We start from the raw sequence: 19,538 nt of genomic DNA, 5'->3' as shown, positions 1-19,538 counted from the left end.
ATGCTAATTAATGCGGTGCCGCCCTCTGCAGAGTTGCTGGACTAATTAACGCTAGCTGCTGTCTGTGACATCTGAGCTCTGTCGCACTCAGCGTCTTACTCCCTGCTGACTCCCAGGATCTCCCTTCGCCTGGCTGAGGTCTAACCTTTGTATCACACATTCCGTGCAGACAAAGAGTTTCCCCATCTCTCAAGACATTTGTAGGTCAAACACGGAAAAATTGTGTTGACACGGCTGGGATTGTAATGCAGCCGAACCAGAGTGGGAACATACAAGTGCTACTCTCAAGGTGAAACCTGAGAAGAAATTCTACAGGAAGATTTGAGCCAAGTAAAACTTTAGCTACCGGTCACAATAACGGCTCATACTGAGAGGAGAGGAAATTGGACACAGAGATGGATTCTGAATTTCACCCGTAAGACTAGAGAGCTTCCTCTCTACCATTCAAGTGAATAAGCCAACTATCCACTCTTGAATTATGAAAAATTCTCCAAGTGTCTCGTTTCATTTTGTATTTCATTCATCTTCCTTCAAACGATGTCATAACATCTGAGAGAGCACAGACTGAAACAGTCACAGAAAGTGATTCAGCAGTGAAGACATGAATGAGAGGTATAAAATAAAAAAATAAACAAAATCTCCAAGTCACAAATGGAGAAAGTGAAACATTAAAACGTTTAATAAAGACTAAAACTCTTCACCATCATTAATACACACATTTCTGGAGCACATTTAGTTAAAGCATATGGTTTTCTGTTTATCCATCAACAGGGGGGCTTTTTACCCCGAGCTAAACACAGACTGCGTATCTAAAATTTTCATGCCACCTAAAATCCACGTATGTTTTTACGAACATGAGTGTCCTTGAAAGAGGAGAAACTATGTTTATGTGTATGTGTGTGTGTGAAGGTTGCATGTGGAGCTCTGGACCCCTCTGCAGAGCAGATGGCAGCACTTCCTCCGGCTAGATAAATACTTCACGTGGGGAAATCTGTCACTGGGACAGGGAAGGGCATGCTTCCAGAGAGCCTGGGACAGGATGAACACACAACATCACAGTATGAGCACATGGCTGTGATCAGAGTCAAACATTAGGCAGTCAGGATGGATATGTGTGCTTTAAAAAATGACTTTTAACTAATTTAAGGACCCGTGATTTATTCGGTCACATGTGCAAACAGAGTAAAGTAGGCACTTTATTCAGGGGAGATTATTAAAAAGACAAAGCTTCTAGTTTAGTATAGTTTCCATAAAATGTTTAGATAATCATTCTCTTCTTGCACCAAAGACATTTTTTTGAATTCCTGACACAAAAGCATTATTTAATCCTCCAGATCTCCAGCATAATGACAAAAAGTATTAATAAGCAGCTTTATATGGAAAAATGCTGTATTCTACTGCTCTGCCATATGGACCCCTTCGTAAAAACCACCTGTTATGTTCACTTGACTGCTTTCTTATCTTTTTTCAGCTTACTACTTACTCTCAGCGACTACATCGAGGTAACCATTCAAGCCACCGATACTTCTGTCGAAACCTTCACTCAATCCTTTAGTAAAATTTGAATTTATGTCGCAGCTGAGCTTATCACAGTTTGATTTGAGGTAGAAGTCACGTGACATACCGTTAACTTTAACTGCAAGTGCATTTTGTTTTTACATATAGATAGGCAAACGTGTTAACCACTACACTAACACACCAAAAGACAAACCTGAAAAAAGAAGATAAGAATTAGGTTCATAGTATCTGACTCCTGGAAGCTCTGTGATGAATTATCAATCTGTATTCCAACTCCTTCTCCACCACAACCCTCCTTGAATACGTAGCTAAGAAATCGGGTGCATTGATGACTTCCCAGCTTTAACAGTTTTTGATGTTTTAAGCCCTGAAGGAGAAAATATACTAACAAAACTAAACATATAGAGTAAATAATCTAAATACAGCTATAGATGGCATATTCAAAGGCAGCGATTGGTTTGACACTATGGGGAGAAAAATCAACCCAGCATTTTGCTCATAATAAACCGTACACGGCGTACGATAACTCATCCATTTTGGCACAGTTGTGTAAGATGCTTTTCTAGCACAGATAAAATTTGAATTGGCAAATATAAGACCTTGCTGCCTGATATCTGGAGTGTGATGTTTTCCAGTACTGGCAGCTCTGGGTCTACTGACACTTGAGACATCATGAAAGCACAGCATGTCCAGGAGTGCTGGCTCACCAAGACGCATCCATCTCATTTCTTTATATATTATTCTGTATCACTCCTAATACTCTAAATATTAAAACTAAAGTCCTTCTATTAATTAAGATGGTTGACATCTATATACAATTTAAACCTGGGAATGAAAAAAAGAGGAGTGCGTTTAAACAACAACAACAACAACAACATGTTACCGCTTAGACAACATATAGGTCACATTAAGCAAATCAGCAATTAGGAAGCCAACACACATAATAAAGTGAAATGATAGCAGATCAAGAAATGGTGCTGAAGTCCTGCACATAAAACTAAAAAATGAACTGTAGGTTTATACGTTTTAGATTTACTGCAGTTTAATCCTTTGAAAGGAACCAGGCAAACTATTTATTGCCCTTTCAATTTTAGGTACAAAGCCTTGCATTATATTACACAGACAGATAAAGACATGTGAAGAAGAAAGCCTTTGCCAGAGTCTGGGAAAAACTGCTTCCAGTGAAATTAAAAGGGTAAATAGCACTTGAATAACTGATCGTCAGGAGGTGGGAAGGTTTTGGCACTTTGCTGGTCTGGAGCATTCAAATATGTGTTAACTCAATGCCACACTCCTCCCAGGAGTGGACATCCCAGAAAATTCATCCCAAGGACTGCAATACTCTGTATTCTCTGAGTATTGCAACTGCAATACTTTAGCACAAGTTGGGAACAGGTGGAACATTTTGATGGCGGTGATGTGTGTTTGACTGTGAGTGTTTGGTATTTACAGACTCCTCGGCACCCCACTATGTCCCCTCACTTGCAAAAGCTTTGGACACCATCCAGCAGTCTCTATGGAAACACCCCTGACAAATTTATTGGTGGCAGCGGCTGGAGTGCAGGGTTGGTGGAGGAGGACAGTGTAAAAACACACAACGGGCATAATGTACCGGTGTTTTTCCGATAGTTTTTACTATAAATCACTTGCACACTATCATGAAGTCGATCTGTACTAAAAGGTGTTACGTGCATGTCTGTGTACACATAAGCTTGTCAGTGTGCCTGGGATTGTATTGACAGAAATTTGAGCCACTGACCTTTCTGTGCCAGCAAAGCATTGGGTTCATATTTGTCAACCAGCAGCTGGACCTGTTCTGGTTTGAGAGGAGGGTAGAGTATCTCGTTCAGGCGAGGGTCTCGCTGTTTACTGTTAATGAAATCTGTCATCTGCTCCACTGTGAGGTATGGTCGACTCTTGGCTCCCCTGAGCAGAGAAAGGAATGGGGCAGAAATTAGAAAAAATTAGACAAAACATCTTAAAGGGCTGCTAAGCAAGGTGTGGGTGCAAGGACGGGATTAAAAAATAGCATATGGGGAAATGAAACAAGGAAAAAACGATGGAGGGGAGGAGCTGTAATTAAGACGCAAAAAGACGCGGCGAGGCAGAGCGGCAGACATGCAAAACAACAGGATTAAATGTTGTGTTTTGAGTAAATTATGAGAATTCATTAAAAACGCCTTTCGCATCCAAGCCTGTTCGACTAAATTATCCTCTCCACATCCTCCTGGCTCTCCTGCTACCTCACTTAACTGTGATTAAAATACAGATTTATGACTTGGAGTAGCGTCGGTTGAGCTGGCGTGCTTCCTCGGATGATGGTCTCAGTCTCTCTGGGCCAAAGGGCAGTTCTGCTTCTGCAGCACGAGAGGCCAAACCAGCTAGGCTCGAGAAGTCACAACCAGGGACATTAGAACACACTTTCCTGGGCTAATTAACGTCTTATAAATGGATAAAAGGATCTGGCTTGAACCTGGGAAACCAAATTTTCCTATCGAGGCTACAAATATGAAAAAAGCAACAGATGATTTGGGAAAAAAAATGTATCAATTGTGATTTTTTTGGACATTTTAAACGGGGAATTCCCGTATTCTTTGGAGGTGGAAAAGGTTATTATTACCACACAGAGAGAGCAGAGAGAAACACAGTACTTACACTTCAGAGAAGATGTGGTCCAGCTCAGGCCGAGGGCAGATGTTGCTCAGGAACATGCTATAGACCTCTGGAGTGAAGTCCTCCTGGGGAATGGAGTCATTCTGCAGCAGACAAAAGTAAGATAGGTGAATAAATTGCAGGCAGTAGTGTTCGGACGTACTGTGGAAGGGCAAAAGAAAAAAGTGGATTTAAAATATACAAGCTGATAGATAAAAGATACTTTTTCCACAGTGACAGGTGCTCTGGAGAAGACTTTTCTTGCACGCCTCAGTGCAACAAAACTGTGTTTTTATTAGTTAAATAAAATGTGTTTAACTCTATTTTCAGTTTAATGCACTGATCCTAACATAGCCTTTACAAAAAGGCAATCTTTCATGTAGCATCTTCTTTATCTATGAGACGCTTACTTGTGCATATCTATGTAAAGTAATGAGTATGTGCACAGTAAAGTGAATTTTATATTTGTATAATCTTCGGATAAACAGAATTATTTAGTTTAGCCAATTTAGCTTAGCTCTACACGTTTTGAAAATTAGTCAAATCCCTTGTAACTGTTGCTTAAGAAAAATATATATACAGTGGCTTGCAAAAGTATTCGGCCGTCTTGAACTTTTCCACATTTTGTCACATTACAGCCACAAACATGAATAAATTTTATTGGAATTCCACGTGAAAGACCAACACAAAGTGGTGTACACGTGAGAAGTGGAATGAAAATCATACATGATTCCAAACATTTTTTACAAATAAATAACTGAAAAGTGGGGTGTGCGTAATTACTCAGCCCCCTTTGGTCTGAGTGCAGTCAGTTGCACATAGACATTGCCTGATGAGTGCTAATGACTAAATAGAGTGCACCTGTGTGTAATCTAATGTCAGTACAAATACAGCTGCTCTGTGACGACCTCAGAGGTTGTCTAAGAGAATATTGGGAGCAACAACACCATGAAGTCCAAAGAACACACCAGACAGGTCAGGGAGGCCAAGAGGCCCATGGTGACTCACCTTCCAGCAGGACAACAACCCTAAACATAAAGCCAGGTCAACAATGGGATGGTTTAAAACAAAACATATCCATGTGTTTGAATGACCCAGTCAAAGTCCAGATCTAAATCCAATCGAGAATCTGTGGCAAGCTCTGAAAACTGCTGTTCACAAACGCTGTCCATCTAATCTGACTGAGCTGGAGCTGTTTTGCAAAGAAGAATGGGCAAAGATTTCAGTCTCTAGATGTGCAAAGCTGGTAGAGACAGACCCTAAAAGACTGGCAGCTGTAATTGCAGCAAAAGGAGGTTCTACAAAGTATTGACTCAGAGGGCTGAATAATTATGAACACCCCACTTTGTAGTTATTTATTTGTAAAAAATGTTTGGAATCATGTATGATTTTTGTTCCACTTCTCACGTGTGCACCACTTTGTGTTGGTCTTTCACGTGGAATTCCAATAAAATTGATTCATGTTTGTGGCTGTCATGTGACAAAATGTGGAAAAGTTCAAGGGGGCTGAATACTTTTGCAAGCCACTGTAGTAGTATTTCCTTTTTCAGGACCTCTTTCAGAGTAAGGTTGGACACATTGGAGCAAATATTCTAATTTCTGGAGCTAACTCTGTTGCTTATCATCTGGTTATTTGCGTCTGTGAAGTCAGACTTGGTTTCTCATATGACGTGTTCCCCTTCTGTTCTTCTATCGTGGTTTGACGAGGAAATATTTTTTACATCAGGTTGTGATGTCCTGAGAATTATAAATGCAAACTTCACTTCTGTACAGTTCCTTTTAAGCATGCAGTAGTCAAGTCCTACTTAAAGGATAAAAATTTGGAAGTGGATCTTCTGAGTGTTATTGATACTATATCAAAACTGCATCTTTGACTAAAATTTAAGAAAGGTTTGTTTATTTGTCATCCTTCCTACACGAGAACAATGTTTATGAGACCTTTCACAGAACTGAGTCTGCGTTTTTGAAAGTAACAAACAATATTCTGATATTCTGCAGATTCTGGTTGTTCTGTCTTAATTATGTGGAGTCGTGTGCTGCTTTTGACACTGTCGACCTTGAGTTACGCATGGAGTACTTCGAGCACTGTGGAGAAGTTAAGGGTTTGACTCTTAACTGGTTTAAACCCTATATTAAACAGTTAACATTGGAAAATACTCTTCTGCATTAGCTATTATAAAATCTGGACCTCCAGAGGGGTCTGTTCTTTATGCTTTGCACATGCTCCTGCTACATCAAATTATTCACAAGATAGAATCTCTTAATGATTTAACTGTATTTACACTTGGATCTTGGATATCACTGTGCCACAAGAAGGCTCAATGAGTGAATTTTGGATAGAAGAAACTGATGCCACATTGTTTGGCTCTCAGATATTAACTGAGAGGTCGAAGAATAACCTGGGCTCCTTAACTCTGTTTATTATTAAAATACAGGCTAACTTTGGGATAATCACATTAGAAGTTTCACAGATAAATAAAACTAAAACATATATTTTCAAGCCTTTGGAAACTGATGATTTCTGGAACTGTGACTGGTGGATTGGTAGCTACTGGTTTATTTGATGTAAACCCTGTGAGCCATAGCCATACCTTTTTAGGAACCTGTTTATTCTATTTTATTTTGGCGTAAAGAACTTTGGTTTTAAATGTACTTACTTATTATTAAACTTTCCCCGCATACTAAGAAATTTCATGTTGTGCAGACTTCCTAGTTAGAGTACTGCTGAGGTAAAGACATCTATCCACTAACTCACTAATGTGACTAAAAGAAACACAGATCTGTCATTCCATCTGCCGTCTTATAGTTGGCCCTCTTGAAGCAATTGCAGAGATGCAAATAACAAACAGCAAATGACTGCCTGCAATTTGCACTTAGCGTCAGGGCTTCTTATAGAGCTATCAGAGGCAAATGGGTATGATAAAGACACAGCGTGCTCAGCAGCAGGGAACAGCATTTTGCCAGCAAGAAACAGAGCAGAACCACACAGTCTTAGAAAAGACCTGGAAGGAGGGAGGTGAGGAAGGATGCACAGAAGTAGGGGGGATGCAGGTCAAGCCCTGTTGAGACTCAGTGAGTCATTCAAAAGACATTGGTGCGAGCTGGGCTGTGTATGTGCTTTTGCCTGGGAGTGTGTGCGTTTGAGGGATTAACAGCAATACCATTTAGCTGTAATTACTTGTGCAATGGAATAACAGCAAATCCCAGCAGACCTTCATACAGCAATCGGTTTTTACCTCCTGCTCTCTCTCCCTATGCTAATTATGTATAGCTTGTTCTGACTGTGGGCGTGTGTTTGTATTCCCGTGTGTGTATATTTATTTATTTATATATATATTAATTCGATTTGTGTTCAGAAGCCATTGATTGTAGCCAGAGTTGGCCACAATTCGCTAATCAGATTAAAAATAATAAGTAGCTATAATCAGCTGAGATTACATTTAAAATTAGGGTGCCATCAGATCTTATTGTACATGGTCAAAGGTTCTTTTATTGCGTTTTGAATACATTTTATATTACTGGCAGTTCTTCTTGTAATCGGAAGGTTGCCGGTTCGAGCCCCGGCTCCGACAGTCTCAGTCGTTGTGTCCTTGGGCGAGACACTTCACCCTTTGCCTACTGGTGGTGGTCAGAGGGCCCGGTGGTGCCAGTGTCCGGCAGCCTCACCTCTGTCAGTGCGCCCCAGGGTGGCTGAGGCTACAAATGAGGTTTTCCATCACCAGTGTGTGAATGTGTGTGTGAATGGGTGGATGACTGGATGTAGTGTAAAGCGCTTTGGGGTCCTTAGGGACTAGTAAAGCGCTATACAAATACAGGCCATTTACCATTTACTGGGAATCAGTGTTTCTGGGATTTGATAAGAAAACTGCAGAAAAAGAAACTGAAGCCCACTTGTATGCACACAGAACACCTGTGCTTTGCATCAGGTATGTTATATATTCTGATTTTAACCAATTGAAAATGCTGAATATCCAAAATGCATTTCATTTCACTACAGACTTAACCTAAGATATAACCTTTTCAGTGAGTAATTTAAATGTAAACACGTTATATGAGTTCAGTCACATCTGAAAGTGACCTGACCCAATTCCAATTAGCTTTACAGTGTGTTTGCCTTACTAGACACATATCAAGTGTGCGTTCAGAGCAGCACCGAACAGCAGTTTCCCACTTCTAGGGATGAAAATTGTTTGCTACTGTTTGAATACAGAGCACTGTTTGCACCTCTATGCATTAGGGTGCAGCGTCTCTCTAGTGGCATCTAAAAAAAGGTAGCGATAAAACAGCTTTTGTCATCTCTATTGCTCCCACTGGGTCTATTTGTTGCATTACAACCCAGGCTAAATCCATTCTGTGCTGGAACTCATGCAGATATCCAGAAAATAAGACGAATAAGCACAGCCGCAATCAGTTTGTGTTTTAAGAGATGAGTTGAATAGTCAAAACAGAAATGGATGGATGGATGGATGGATGGAAAGATGAAGGCAACTGTACATAAAAGAGACAGGATGAGATGGAGACAGAAGCCGGTTCAGGGACGGAGGAAATATGAGGCGACAGTAATACTAGAAAAAAAACAGAGAGCTTCAGTATTTTGGAGTCTCACTCTGCCAGAAGGGAGGTTACAGCTTTCCAACGCTGTCTCCACTCGTTTCCTGTCTGCCGAGAACATCCTGAAGATACTGTAGGGAGACAAAAAACATGCTGTTATGAGTAATCACAGAAAATGCCACACACGGAGAGAAATTCTCACTCCTTTAAAGGCTGTGTGTCAAACGGATGAATTCGTCACAGCATTTAACTGACACATATTAAGATTATTCTGTGAAAATGTAATATTGTAGCAACAGCTTAGGAGGCAATGGAAAAAAATAAAAAGGGTGAAACTACAGGCCGGACAGAATGCAACACTAAAGACAAATATTAGACTCAGATGATGCCTGTGTGGGGAAAGAAATGCAATATAATAAGGGAGGGGTAGAAGATGGGACATCAGGATTTAAATACTGCAGTCTAACAGCCTTGCAATGAATTTTACATTCATAAAGGTTACGCAGTAAATTTCTGTTTATGCTGAAATAGTTGGAGAGCTACTGATTCAGCTTATTTGGAGCATTAGGAAGCTGTGCAATAATGCAGCAGCATAAATCTGTTCCTAATATGTTTGCTCTCATAGATAGATGGGTGGACTGAGATAAAATAGTGTAGTTTTAATATTTTTAATATTCACATTTAAACATGGAAAATATCTTGATTTTAATACTGCTTACAGTGAATTGCAAAGTTTTCCATGGCAAATGCCACTTGTGTACATAAAAGTGACAAGTCTTCATGAATGCGATGCCACACAGGCCCCAACAAAGATGAGGAAAGAAAGCTTCCCGGCAATGGTATCATTTTGCAAATCACACCAATTTTCATCATTGCTGTCATAATTTTTATTATCATGTCATTGTGCTTGTGCTATAAAGTCTGTCTCAACAGAAGCATCTTTTTTCTTGCATAAATAAACAAAAGGCGTGCAGATGTAATGTTTCTTTATGATGTGCGCATGTAAATAACGCAAAATGATCTCAAATCACATCACATCGTCACATCATCAGCGTCTCGGTTCATTTAACTCTGGAAAAACACTGCCGACAGACATCTGTGTTTTCAAGCTTCTGTCATCTGTTTTATTCCGGTGTATACAGACAATAAAAGTGATTTACAGTGGACTCTAGTGTCACTGCAGCCACAGCAGGACATTTAGGTCTGGTTCTGTTCGGAATAGCCTGTTTTAATTGCTTGCAGAGGTATGCCTGCGCAGGTCCACCAGCACTTACTGTACGCTCAGTGGAAGAGCAGTATCAAGCTGACATTAGTCAAACTGACATGTCTTCCTAGCTAGGAGGTTAATTCCCTAAACAGCAAGGAGTGTCTCTCCCTGTTGACACCCACTGCTTTCCTCCGCGGCTCTGAGGGAGGTTATCATGGAGGTTCACTGCTGCCCGCCTGCCTGAAAGCTCAACTTGACTAATGGAGATGGAGAGAGGTGGATTTTCAATGAGGCGATGACAAACTTCCAGATAAATCAAACTGAAACTGAAATATACAAAATGAAATTCTCAGATAAATCACAAACTGACACAGACTAAAGTTTAAAAAAAAATAATAATAAAAAAATCACATGGGTGAAATGGGCCCAGCGTGAGATAAATGAAAAGTGGTGATAAGGAGAACAAGAATGAATATTGTCATGACAGATGGAATGGGTAATATATTCTAATAAATATGCAAAAAACAAAGTGTAGGTTTAAGCATCTGCACGCTTAGAGAGAAGGCAAAAAGGCAGAGGAAACTATGCACCGATGAAAAGAGCAGAGCCGTTGTGGGGATGGGGGAGGGGTGTGGTGGGGGGGGGGGGGGGGGGTGGATGAGTCACACAGACTTACTTCTTGACGGGGATTCTTCCCTCAGGGTTTAGCTGCAGCTTCAGCCGGGTGTATCTGCATTGCACAGAGCACACATCAGCAGCAGCTCGTGATAGCAGTTTATTCAGTGTGAGTGACACTCTTCATCAGGTCTAATGTATGTGTGGGGGCTGTTTGCTTGATCTTACATGCGTGACTGACATAAATGACTGTCTGCCATGACCAGGTTTGCAGACTCGTACGTAATGCATCGGAAAGAGATAAAAAGCACGTATCCAAATATCTTAAAGTGGCTGACTGTGCATGAGTGGAGTTCTCTTTGCATACTGCGGATATATATGCCGGCGTTTACACGGGAGGTCAGAACTGTGGGCTAATCCCTGGAAGTCTTGAACGCTGGCAGGGCAGAGCAGTGCAGCAGCAATGCACAGGCAGCGTGTAACCTGGCCTATAAATAGCTCGGCTGCAACAGGAGCCATCATTGTAGGCTGGGCTTTAAGTGGCTGCTGGCTAATAATTAATATCCATTACAGTGTCCACTTGACAGAACTTGGCGACTGCCTCAGGCTAATAGGCTGGTGACTTTTAATTGTCAATTGGGATCAAAGTTTGGGGAGTTGTTTTTTTTTTTCTTCTTTTTTAAAAGCTGTAAACAAAAGTTTTGGTTGGGATAAAGTTAGCCAGTAGCACTGCATGAGGCTTTATTTTCTCTTTCTTTCTTTTTAAAGAGAATGATTGAAAGGCTCCCAAACAAGGAAGGGAAGAGGTATTTTTCAATGCCCCCATCTGACTCAGAGATGCTTGTATTATTCATTATGACACTGGAGAAAGGGGGAAACAGATTACTCACTGTCTCCTTTTCTGTTTACCTCACTACTTTCTCTGTTCTTTTTCATGTTCCCACTCTAGCTAATCCTAGACGTTACTCATTTACTCATTTCTTCATTAGATGATGCTAAAGACATAAGCAGTTAGATGACGCTGCTCAACTCCAAGTTTCCAGACATAGTCACAGAGCAACACAGAGTAAAACACGCAGTTCTAACCCTGCCATGTTTGGTAATTGAGGGCTGTGTTATCCAAGGAAAGTATTCAATTATAATTGTACTGATTTCAACACCTTTCAGCAAGTGGTCATTTAAAAAACCTGCTGGGTTCTGTTTAGTTTCCTGTTGATGAGAAAGCTGCCCAGCTACGCCGCTCCTCAGAAAACCCACCACCCAAAATCAGTATCACTGCTTTAAGAGACAGCGATGAGAATTAACCACACGCGGAGAAACATCAACATCACTTCAGGGAGGCAGCATCCTCGCGCTGCAGCAGCGGTATGGCGAAGAATTGCCTTATTTGTAAGCAAGGAGTGTACAAGAACTGCTGCTGCGAGCAACCGACGTGACCGCGAGACCTGCTGTATTCAGTTCTATTCCACTCTATCTGCACTATGTGGTCGATGACCAGTTTTATTGTCTCATAAGTCAATTAGCTCCTCGGGGGTGCACGTTAATGGCTTCTGTTCACTGATAAACAGCAGACAGCTGGGAGTTGTCGGCGAGCAGAGTCCAGCAAAAAATGATTTGTGTTCATATTTACGCTCACTCTGCGTGAGCTTCACTCGGAATCAGAGGTGACACGAGGGCAAAGGATGATGAAAGCGGTCATGGACATAGAGCCACTGATAAGGATAATCAGTGATTTATGTAATACCCTGGAACTGACAAAATACTGGCTTCCTGTTTTTTGCCCTCTCTTCCTCTCTTTTCCCAATTCAACCCAAAGCTCAGCTCACCGAGTCAGCCTGGAATCTACTATATGTCACTACTGTAACACAAAACAAACACTACACCACCAAACAAATGCACACTCACATATGGGAAGCAATAAAAAGACAACTGACGCATGCAGGGTGTTTTATAAACTGGTATAAACATATTTCCAGCTGTTTTGATAATTCTGCTTTCGTCTGTTCTTACTTCCTCCGTTGATGTGTGAAAAATCAGGCTGCGTTGTACACTGCAGTGTGTGAACAATGTAAGCACAAATGTGCTTTGGTGAAGGTGTAAATGCTACATGATGGTTTCGCAAGATTTTTACATAACATTTTACCATTTTTGTTCATGTAAAATACATCAGGTCCCTAATGTGACTCTTGCTACGAGTGACATTTCTAGTGCTTGCAGACCCGATTTTCATATCTATCTTGGGGACTGTAGATTTACATTTTGTTCGAGACTGCTTGCATGTGCGCGTGCGCATGTGTCCGCGTGTGCATGCATCCGGTGACGTACGCTTTTTCGAGGCACGCCTCTCTGGACATGTTCTGCACCAAGAGGTTGGACGCCAGGTTGAAAAGCTCTTCTGCCCATTCCTGCAGGAAATAAAACACACACGCAACATTAACACACACACCTAGAGTCAGGAAAGAGAGCGGCAGTGAACTCCTTTGTGCTTTGATGCTGATAACTGCTGAAGGCTGGAAGTTTGTGTTCAGTTTCTGCTGCCATGTGTCAGGAATAAATGAAGTTCATGCATACTGAGTAGGTATGCTGATCATTTTTCATAATTTTCCAGAGTGGTAAATGACTTGATGATGAACTTATGATCCAGGTTTTCACCATGATCCTAAAAAAAGAAATGGTACCTCCGTCTAAAGCCTCCTAAATCAATTAAAAATAAACAACTATTAAGAAATGCTTTCACTCTTTGAGAATATTATTTATTGCTTTTAATGGCTTAGTTTAATAGCAAATACAAAAAATAGGCACAAAATTAAAACCCCATGCATATTATAGAGCAAGTCCCCATCAAAGAGCCTAAACAGCTGTGACCCATCGAGGTGTAGATTCACTAATTCATCAGCAGCAGATTCACAGATCTGACTAGTTTTTTTCCAGCACATCCCACAGATGTCTAAATGAACTGACATCTGTGGAATCTGAAGGCAAAGTTAACATCTTGGAAGCCTCGTCATGCTCCTTAAAAGCATTCCCAAGCACTTTTTACGGTGTTCCACGACTCATTGCCCCTATGAAAAACTCTAATGTCGTCAGAGAGTACCTTTGCAATTCAGACACGAGCTTGGTTTGCACTAATGTTTAGGTATGTGGTACGTTTAAGATTAACATCCACATGAATCCAAGAATCCCAGGAAAACATTACCCAGAGCATCACACTGTTTCTGGCAGCTTGCCTTCAATTCAATTCAATTTTATTTAAATAATACAAAACAAAAACAGTTGCCTCAAAACAGTTTATATTGTAAGGTAAAGACCCTACATTAATACAATTATTACGATGCACTATTCTTCACATAGTGCATCCTGCTGCCTTCTTTTTCTCCAGGTGAATGATGCCTGGTTGCCCACATGATGGGTGAGTATAGGCACATGGGTAGGGCTACACAACCTCACCCTGACTGCCCAGTTACTGGCTAAGATACCCCACTCACCACTGTAGATGCCGGAGATGCCACTGCACAGGTCAAAGTTATTACTCACTTCACCTGTCTGTGGTTGTTTTTGGTTGTCCAGGTTATGTACAATAAAAAAGTAGTTACTTTGTTTACTGCTGCTATGCATGATTTTCTTTTTTTTACCTTCGCAATCTCCTCTTGGAACGCCATGAAGTTCAGGTAGGTGATATTCACCATGTCGGTGCCACTCACAACCGTCAGCATCCTGCTCTCCAACTTCCCCGACAGCGTGCTGTTATCCAGCAGCTCGCGCAGCTTGGCTTCCTTTACAATGAAACAAAAACACACAAATAAAAAAAACATATGTTATAACAAAGAAATGAACTATTCAGATCTAAATGAAAAACAAAAGTCACCAAATTAATGAATTTCTATAACAAAATCCCCTTCAATGACACATCGACAGCCACGGAGTGGTAATGATAATTTTCTTAGGAGAAAGAGAAGTATTTAAAATTTTTATATTTAAAAATAATATCCCTTACAGGCATGGATGAGGAACACTTAATTAATAAGCTTTCACAATGATCTCGTTTACATAAAAAAATTATTTATAGTGCTTTAGATTCTCTAATTCAGGGACCTAATACAGTGTTGCGTATGTCCCACTTGATCAATGCCCTTTCCTCTCATGTGATTATTGCAACAACTGGTCACAAGTCACATGATCATATGCTCGATATCCTATTGGCTAATGCTTTTGTATTTTTTCATTTCATATCTGCTCCAATTAAAAGCCTCAAATAAAGCATGTTGATAAAAGAAATTGTGCTACATAACCCAAGTTCTGAACACTTTATGTTAGCCTCTAATCCGGGCTGCACACACGTTGAACCTTGGTGGAACAGATCAGCCAGAGCGGCATCTAAAAGCTTGCAGGCCAAACAAAGCTTCAGCGAAATGGCAAATGACATAAAACAGGCCACAGAGGAAGATGAGCAATGCTTTTTTTGAGGAAGTGGGAGACGGCACTGCTCTGTGTCATGGCATTTTGCTGTGATGTTGTTTCAAAACAAAAACAGTCTCTGAATGAACTCAGAGGAAACAAGACTGGTTAACATTTGGGAGTTCGCACCTTATTTGATGGCTGATTTGGTTGATTAATTAGAGGACAGAGGTAGAGAGTCCGTGTGCTACAGCACCAGCGATTCTCAGTTTGTGTAAAGGGTGCATATGGCAGGCTATACAAGCAGGAAAAGAGGTGGGTTAAGTATTGAATGGAGAACTTACATGTAGACATGTAAGCACAAATGTCCAATAAGATGTCAGCACAGGATTTATTGTGTTATTTATTATTTATTAATAACCCCATGACAGCTCCCCAAAAATGAGAGCATGAGGGTTTTCCAGCCTTGCTTTTTAGCTTGTTTTAAGCCCAAAAAACATCCTCCTGTCTCAACATATTTCCAGCTTAACTGCAAAACCCCCCATACATACAATAACTTGTAATCAACATCACAGGAAAAAATGTTTTGCTAAAAAAACACCAGAGGACTCACTTAACCCAGGAGACCCGAGGAGAATGCTTTTCTTGCTCTCAAAGGGTTTTATTTTTAAAGGCTTATATAAAAACTGCAAATTCCTAAGTCAACAGAAATTGTCCCCACATTGAGAAAAAGCAATTGTTGGACTTAGTACAACCCTAATTCTCTCATCATCCGACAAAATCAGAGGGCTGCTGCAGGAAGTCTGATCTCTCCTACAACAAAACACTGGGTGCTGGCAATAGTCCAGCTCCCACAGAGGAAAAACTCTGGAGAATTTGCATTCAGCCGAGCTAATTGTCAGAGGAGAATTAAACCAAACTAATTTTAGCAAATATATATTTAAGAAGTTCATCTTTGGTGCGAATCACAAAAAAAGCCCAAAAAAAGAGAACCCAACTACAATGCCTCTGAGGAGAAAGAGAGGAATAACAACGATCTCCTTCTCTTCTTTGCAAACCCAGTATGCAAGTGGCATACAGAATTCTTGCTCCGGCTTAATTAACACAACAGAAAAGCCCTGTAAAGGATTTTGCAGTGAAAGCAAATGAGCTTCCACTAATTTGACCAATCAAACAAAGAGCATTGTGTCCTGTGTCATGCTGATAAATGTCCTCTACACATCCCTCACACCCCCCAATCAAATTGTGGAGGCTTAGTGGCGCCTGCGATTATCACACTGAGAACTTCTAAGGCAATACATGTTCACCCTGTCCCTTCTGACAGCCTGTGTACTCCCCCCTTAACTAGTTTATGTGGCTAAGGAGGTACTTCTTGAAAATAAGACGTTGCTCTTTTAAATTAAAGAAAAAATGTATATGTGGAGAAAACAGGTTTTCAGTGTTGTGTATCATTTAGATGGTTAGAGTCATGTGTGGACTTGACCACCAATCGATGGAATACACACACATGCACATCCTGAGTTCAATGAGAATCAATCACTGTCCACTTATGTATTCTGAATGACACCCGTGTCATCATTCAAAGCATAAAAAGCCACTTGCAATTTGCTAAAACACACAAAGCTCCCTCTGAGAAACGCTCTGGCTGACAGCCAGACATGAAAGGCTTCTGAGAACAGACGGGATGACAGTAAGATGCATATTTCATTTATTACTACAACGTCAATGCAATTTGATATTGTTTTGAAGCTACTGGTAGCCATTAGCTGAACGTAGGGCTCATCTCCCACTATGCAGTCATATGGGCGGGAGCTGCAGGCACTTACATCAGCAGTTATGTTGGGAAAAGACTGACTGACTGAAAGAAACAAGCTGACAGGTGGGCCCTGCTGGACGGGAGCAGGAGCAGGGGGAGGGAGCAGGAGCAGGGGTGGAGGAGATGAGGACAAAATAAAGAAAAGTAGAAATAAAGCAAGGAACAGAGAGCAATGGAAGGAGAGGAGCAGGAAGGGGGTAAGCCATGTGAGTGAAAACCAATTTGTGCTGGTGCATTGGGGGAGCTATTAGAGGCATGCCTGCGGTCTCAGTTACCACAAGGAGTGGAGATTCAGAGAAAGGGAAAGGGTAGGGATGGGATTTGGATGATGGTGTGGTTGAGTTAAGCCTTTATGAAAACACAGCCATGGCCTCTGTCTTCTGTTGCTATAGTGCACGCGTGTGAGTGTCGTGTATGATGCTTGTGAGCACGTGCTTAGTCAAGCTTTCAAGGTGCATGTTGGCAGCTGCTGCCTGTCAGTATAAGAACTCTTCTCAAACACTTAGCATTCAGCTGGAGATGCAGCCCGAGGAAATACACAGACTTTCTCCTTCTGCCTTAGTTTGTCACGAGGCCCCCACCTGCCCCCACCTGTCACCAGCCATGCGCTCAGACTGTGTCACACTCTGTTGGGCACAGGGAAGAGATTCAGATTGGCAAAGAGAAGTCAGCCACACCTCAGGTCATTAAACCTGCAGCACGGCACCTGTCTAAACCCTCTCTCCTGCACACACAGCTCGGACACACACCATCGCAAATGCACACACCACACGTCCACCTTAGCACAGGCATGGAACTGCACTCGTGCAGGCTCGGCTCAACGCTCACACAGAGAAATACACACCGTCACACAGAGTGTGTGTATAAATAAACACACAGAGAGACATTAGATCAAAGGAAATGTCAGTATGAATGATTGATGATGAGCCATCTACCTACACACCACTCAGCAGGATCTGCAAAATCTAGTGAACCCGGTTAAGGAAAGGGCTTAAATTTAAGTTTATTATTAATGCAGAATGTAACAGTGACTGGGCTAAAAACTTGTTTATAATGAACCAAAACTAAACTTAACAACTGATGAAACAATTCTGCACCAGCCTTAACTCCCTTTCAGTTAGGCCCCTGGCAGTACAGCCACTGTGGCCTGCTCACCATCATGGGCCTGACAGGCTACACTCCCCAAGAGGAGCTGCAACCAGACACGGGATGCCCGATGCTGATGTTTTGACGCTGTGTTGAGCTTACACAGATGTTTTGAAAGCCTGCTTTGTGGTTCAAAATGCCCACGTCACTTGATCACATGACGTGGCTATTTTTGGAGCTTTTGACCCCAGTTTTGACAAGCGGCTTGCCTGTTGTTTCTAACCTTGATTGACAGTGTGTAGAAAAAACCCAGTGACACCGAAAACTCCCAGAAAGCTTAAAAGTCATCATCATCATTATTATTATTATTGTTAGCAGCAGCAATCACAGCAAAGGGCAGTTTGTGGGACCCTATTGACAGCTCAGTTAGCGAAACCCATAGTACCCGCAGGGCAACAGATAATCCCACCGTAGCGGTCAAAAGATACATCGCTCATGTGTAACATGAACCATTAGTCTAGTGCCAAGTTGTAAACCTGCACCTTTATTTAAAAAAGAAATCCCGTTGTGTACATGTCTACATGAAACAAGCGTTTCATGTAGACATGTATGTGATGATTTTCTATTTTTTCCAATTTGCAAAAGAAGAAGCTAAAACTAAACTAAATAAATTGATATTTTTGAATAAAAATCTTTACATAGCACTTGATTTTCTCTTATTGATCTTTATTTTTCATAAGCATAACAAGCTACATTCATTCACACGTCATTCCACTGTAGATAAAACACAAAGATTAATGGGGCACTGTGATTACGTATATATCCACAACACGTATGTGGTTATGAAAATACGCTCATTAGCCTCTTCTCTGTAGATTGTATAAATTGTGCATTGAATTTGATAACACGCTGTTTGTTACAGTCAAAGTTTTTCTTGTTTTGTTGTATGGAGATTTCTCCAAAATGTCTTAATTATGGTTATTTTTAAGAACTGGTTAGAATTGCGGAAAATCTGCGTTGCTTAAAAAACTAGCATTATCACCATGTGACATAGCAAAAATGGCCAGAAGGTGTCACCGTAGAGACGGGTGTCAGATTGTTTCAAAAGCTCGATACAAATTCGACGCATCTGCTCTAAACGTTTTAGTGTTTCACAAGGCCTCGCTTGGCCCATCGCTACAGTGGTCTTCTTACTATCATGGCCTGACTCACTATGCTACTCAAGAGGAGCTGCATGTCCTGCCTATATAATCAGTAGCTCCTCCCACTGCAGGAAATAACAATTATCCAGCAATTGAGTACCAAATCAACTCAATCATAAGCCTATCTAGTTATATGAAGTAAATGAAGCTCTTCTGAGCCTGTTTAAAAACACATTCTCCAAACATTAGGCAAATCTCCCCCTCCTTCATACCATACTTGGTACTTTCCCCCAAGAGCTTGACCGTAAAAGGAGTCCAAAAGGGTCCTGACTGTTTTGGCAGTTCCTGAGTCCAAACCAGAGGAAGGCCAAGTGCATTTTGGAGTAGAGGTCAGAAACCATCAAATTAATCACATACAAGTCTCAAAAACTATTTTTAATCAGACTTGTTTGGAAATTCGTCAGTGACTTAGCAGCAATACAAAGGAAAAATAGCAAGGTCAAAGCATTGTGCGTTGTTTAGAGGTCACACGCCTCCTCATGACACACATGTTGGA

General features: G+C 41.1%; 1 protein-coding gene across 3 annotated transcripts in view; it reads right to left on the bottom strand.

Moving 5' to 3' along the window:
- plcb1l (phospholipase C beta 1-like) overlaps positions 1–19,538 on the bottom strand; it is a 128,592-nt gene that overhangs the window by 43,855 nt on the left and 65,199 nt on the right. For all 3 annotated transcript variants that reach the window (XR_015124993.1, XM_086263616.1, XM_086263618.1), the window contains exons 4-9: positions 14,176–14,316; positions 12,869–12,948; positions 10,605–10,658; positions 8,777–8,852; positions 4,174–4,274; positions 3,278–3,444 (exon numbers count right to left, since the gene is read on the bottom strand). Coding sequence is in view for 2 of the 3 variants with exons in the window: in XM_086263616.1 (XP_086119742.1) it covers positions 3,278–3,444; positions 4,174–4,274; positions 8,777–8,852; positions 10,605–10,658; positions 12,869–12,948; positions 14,176–14,316 (619 nt within the window). In the remaining variant the exon portion in view is untranslated. The remainder of the gene's footprint in view (positions 1–3,277; positions 3,445–4,173; positions 4,275–8,776; positions 8,853–10,604; positions 10,659–12,868; positions 12,949–14,175; positions 14,317–19,538) is intronic.

Source organism: Aulonocara sp. 'chitande type north' Nkhata Bay, linkage group LG15 (assembly GCF_057382095.1).
Source record: "Aulonocara sp. 'chitande type north' Nkhata Bay isolate Kocher_YH1m ecotype deep benthic linkage group LG15, A_spYH_male_GT1.1, whole genome shotgun sequence".
NCBI lineage: Eukaryota > Metazoa > Chordata > Actinopteri > Cichliformes > Cichlidae > Aulonocara > Aulonocara sp. 'chitande type north' Nkhata Bay.
Note: the sequence above shows the minus strand (reverse complement) of the source record. Positions and strands in the feature narration are given on the sequence as shown.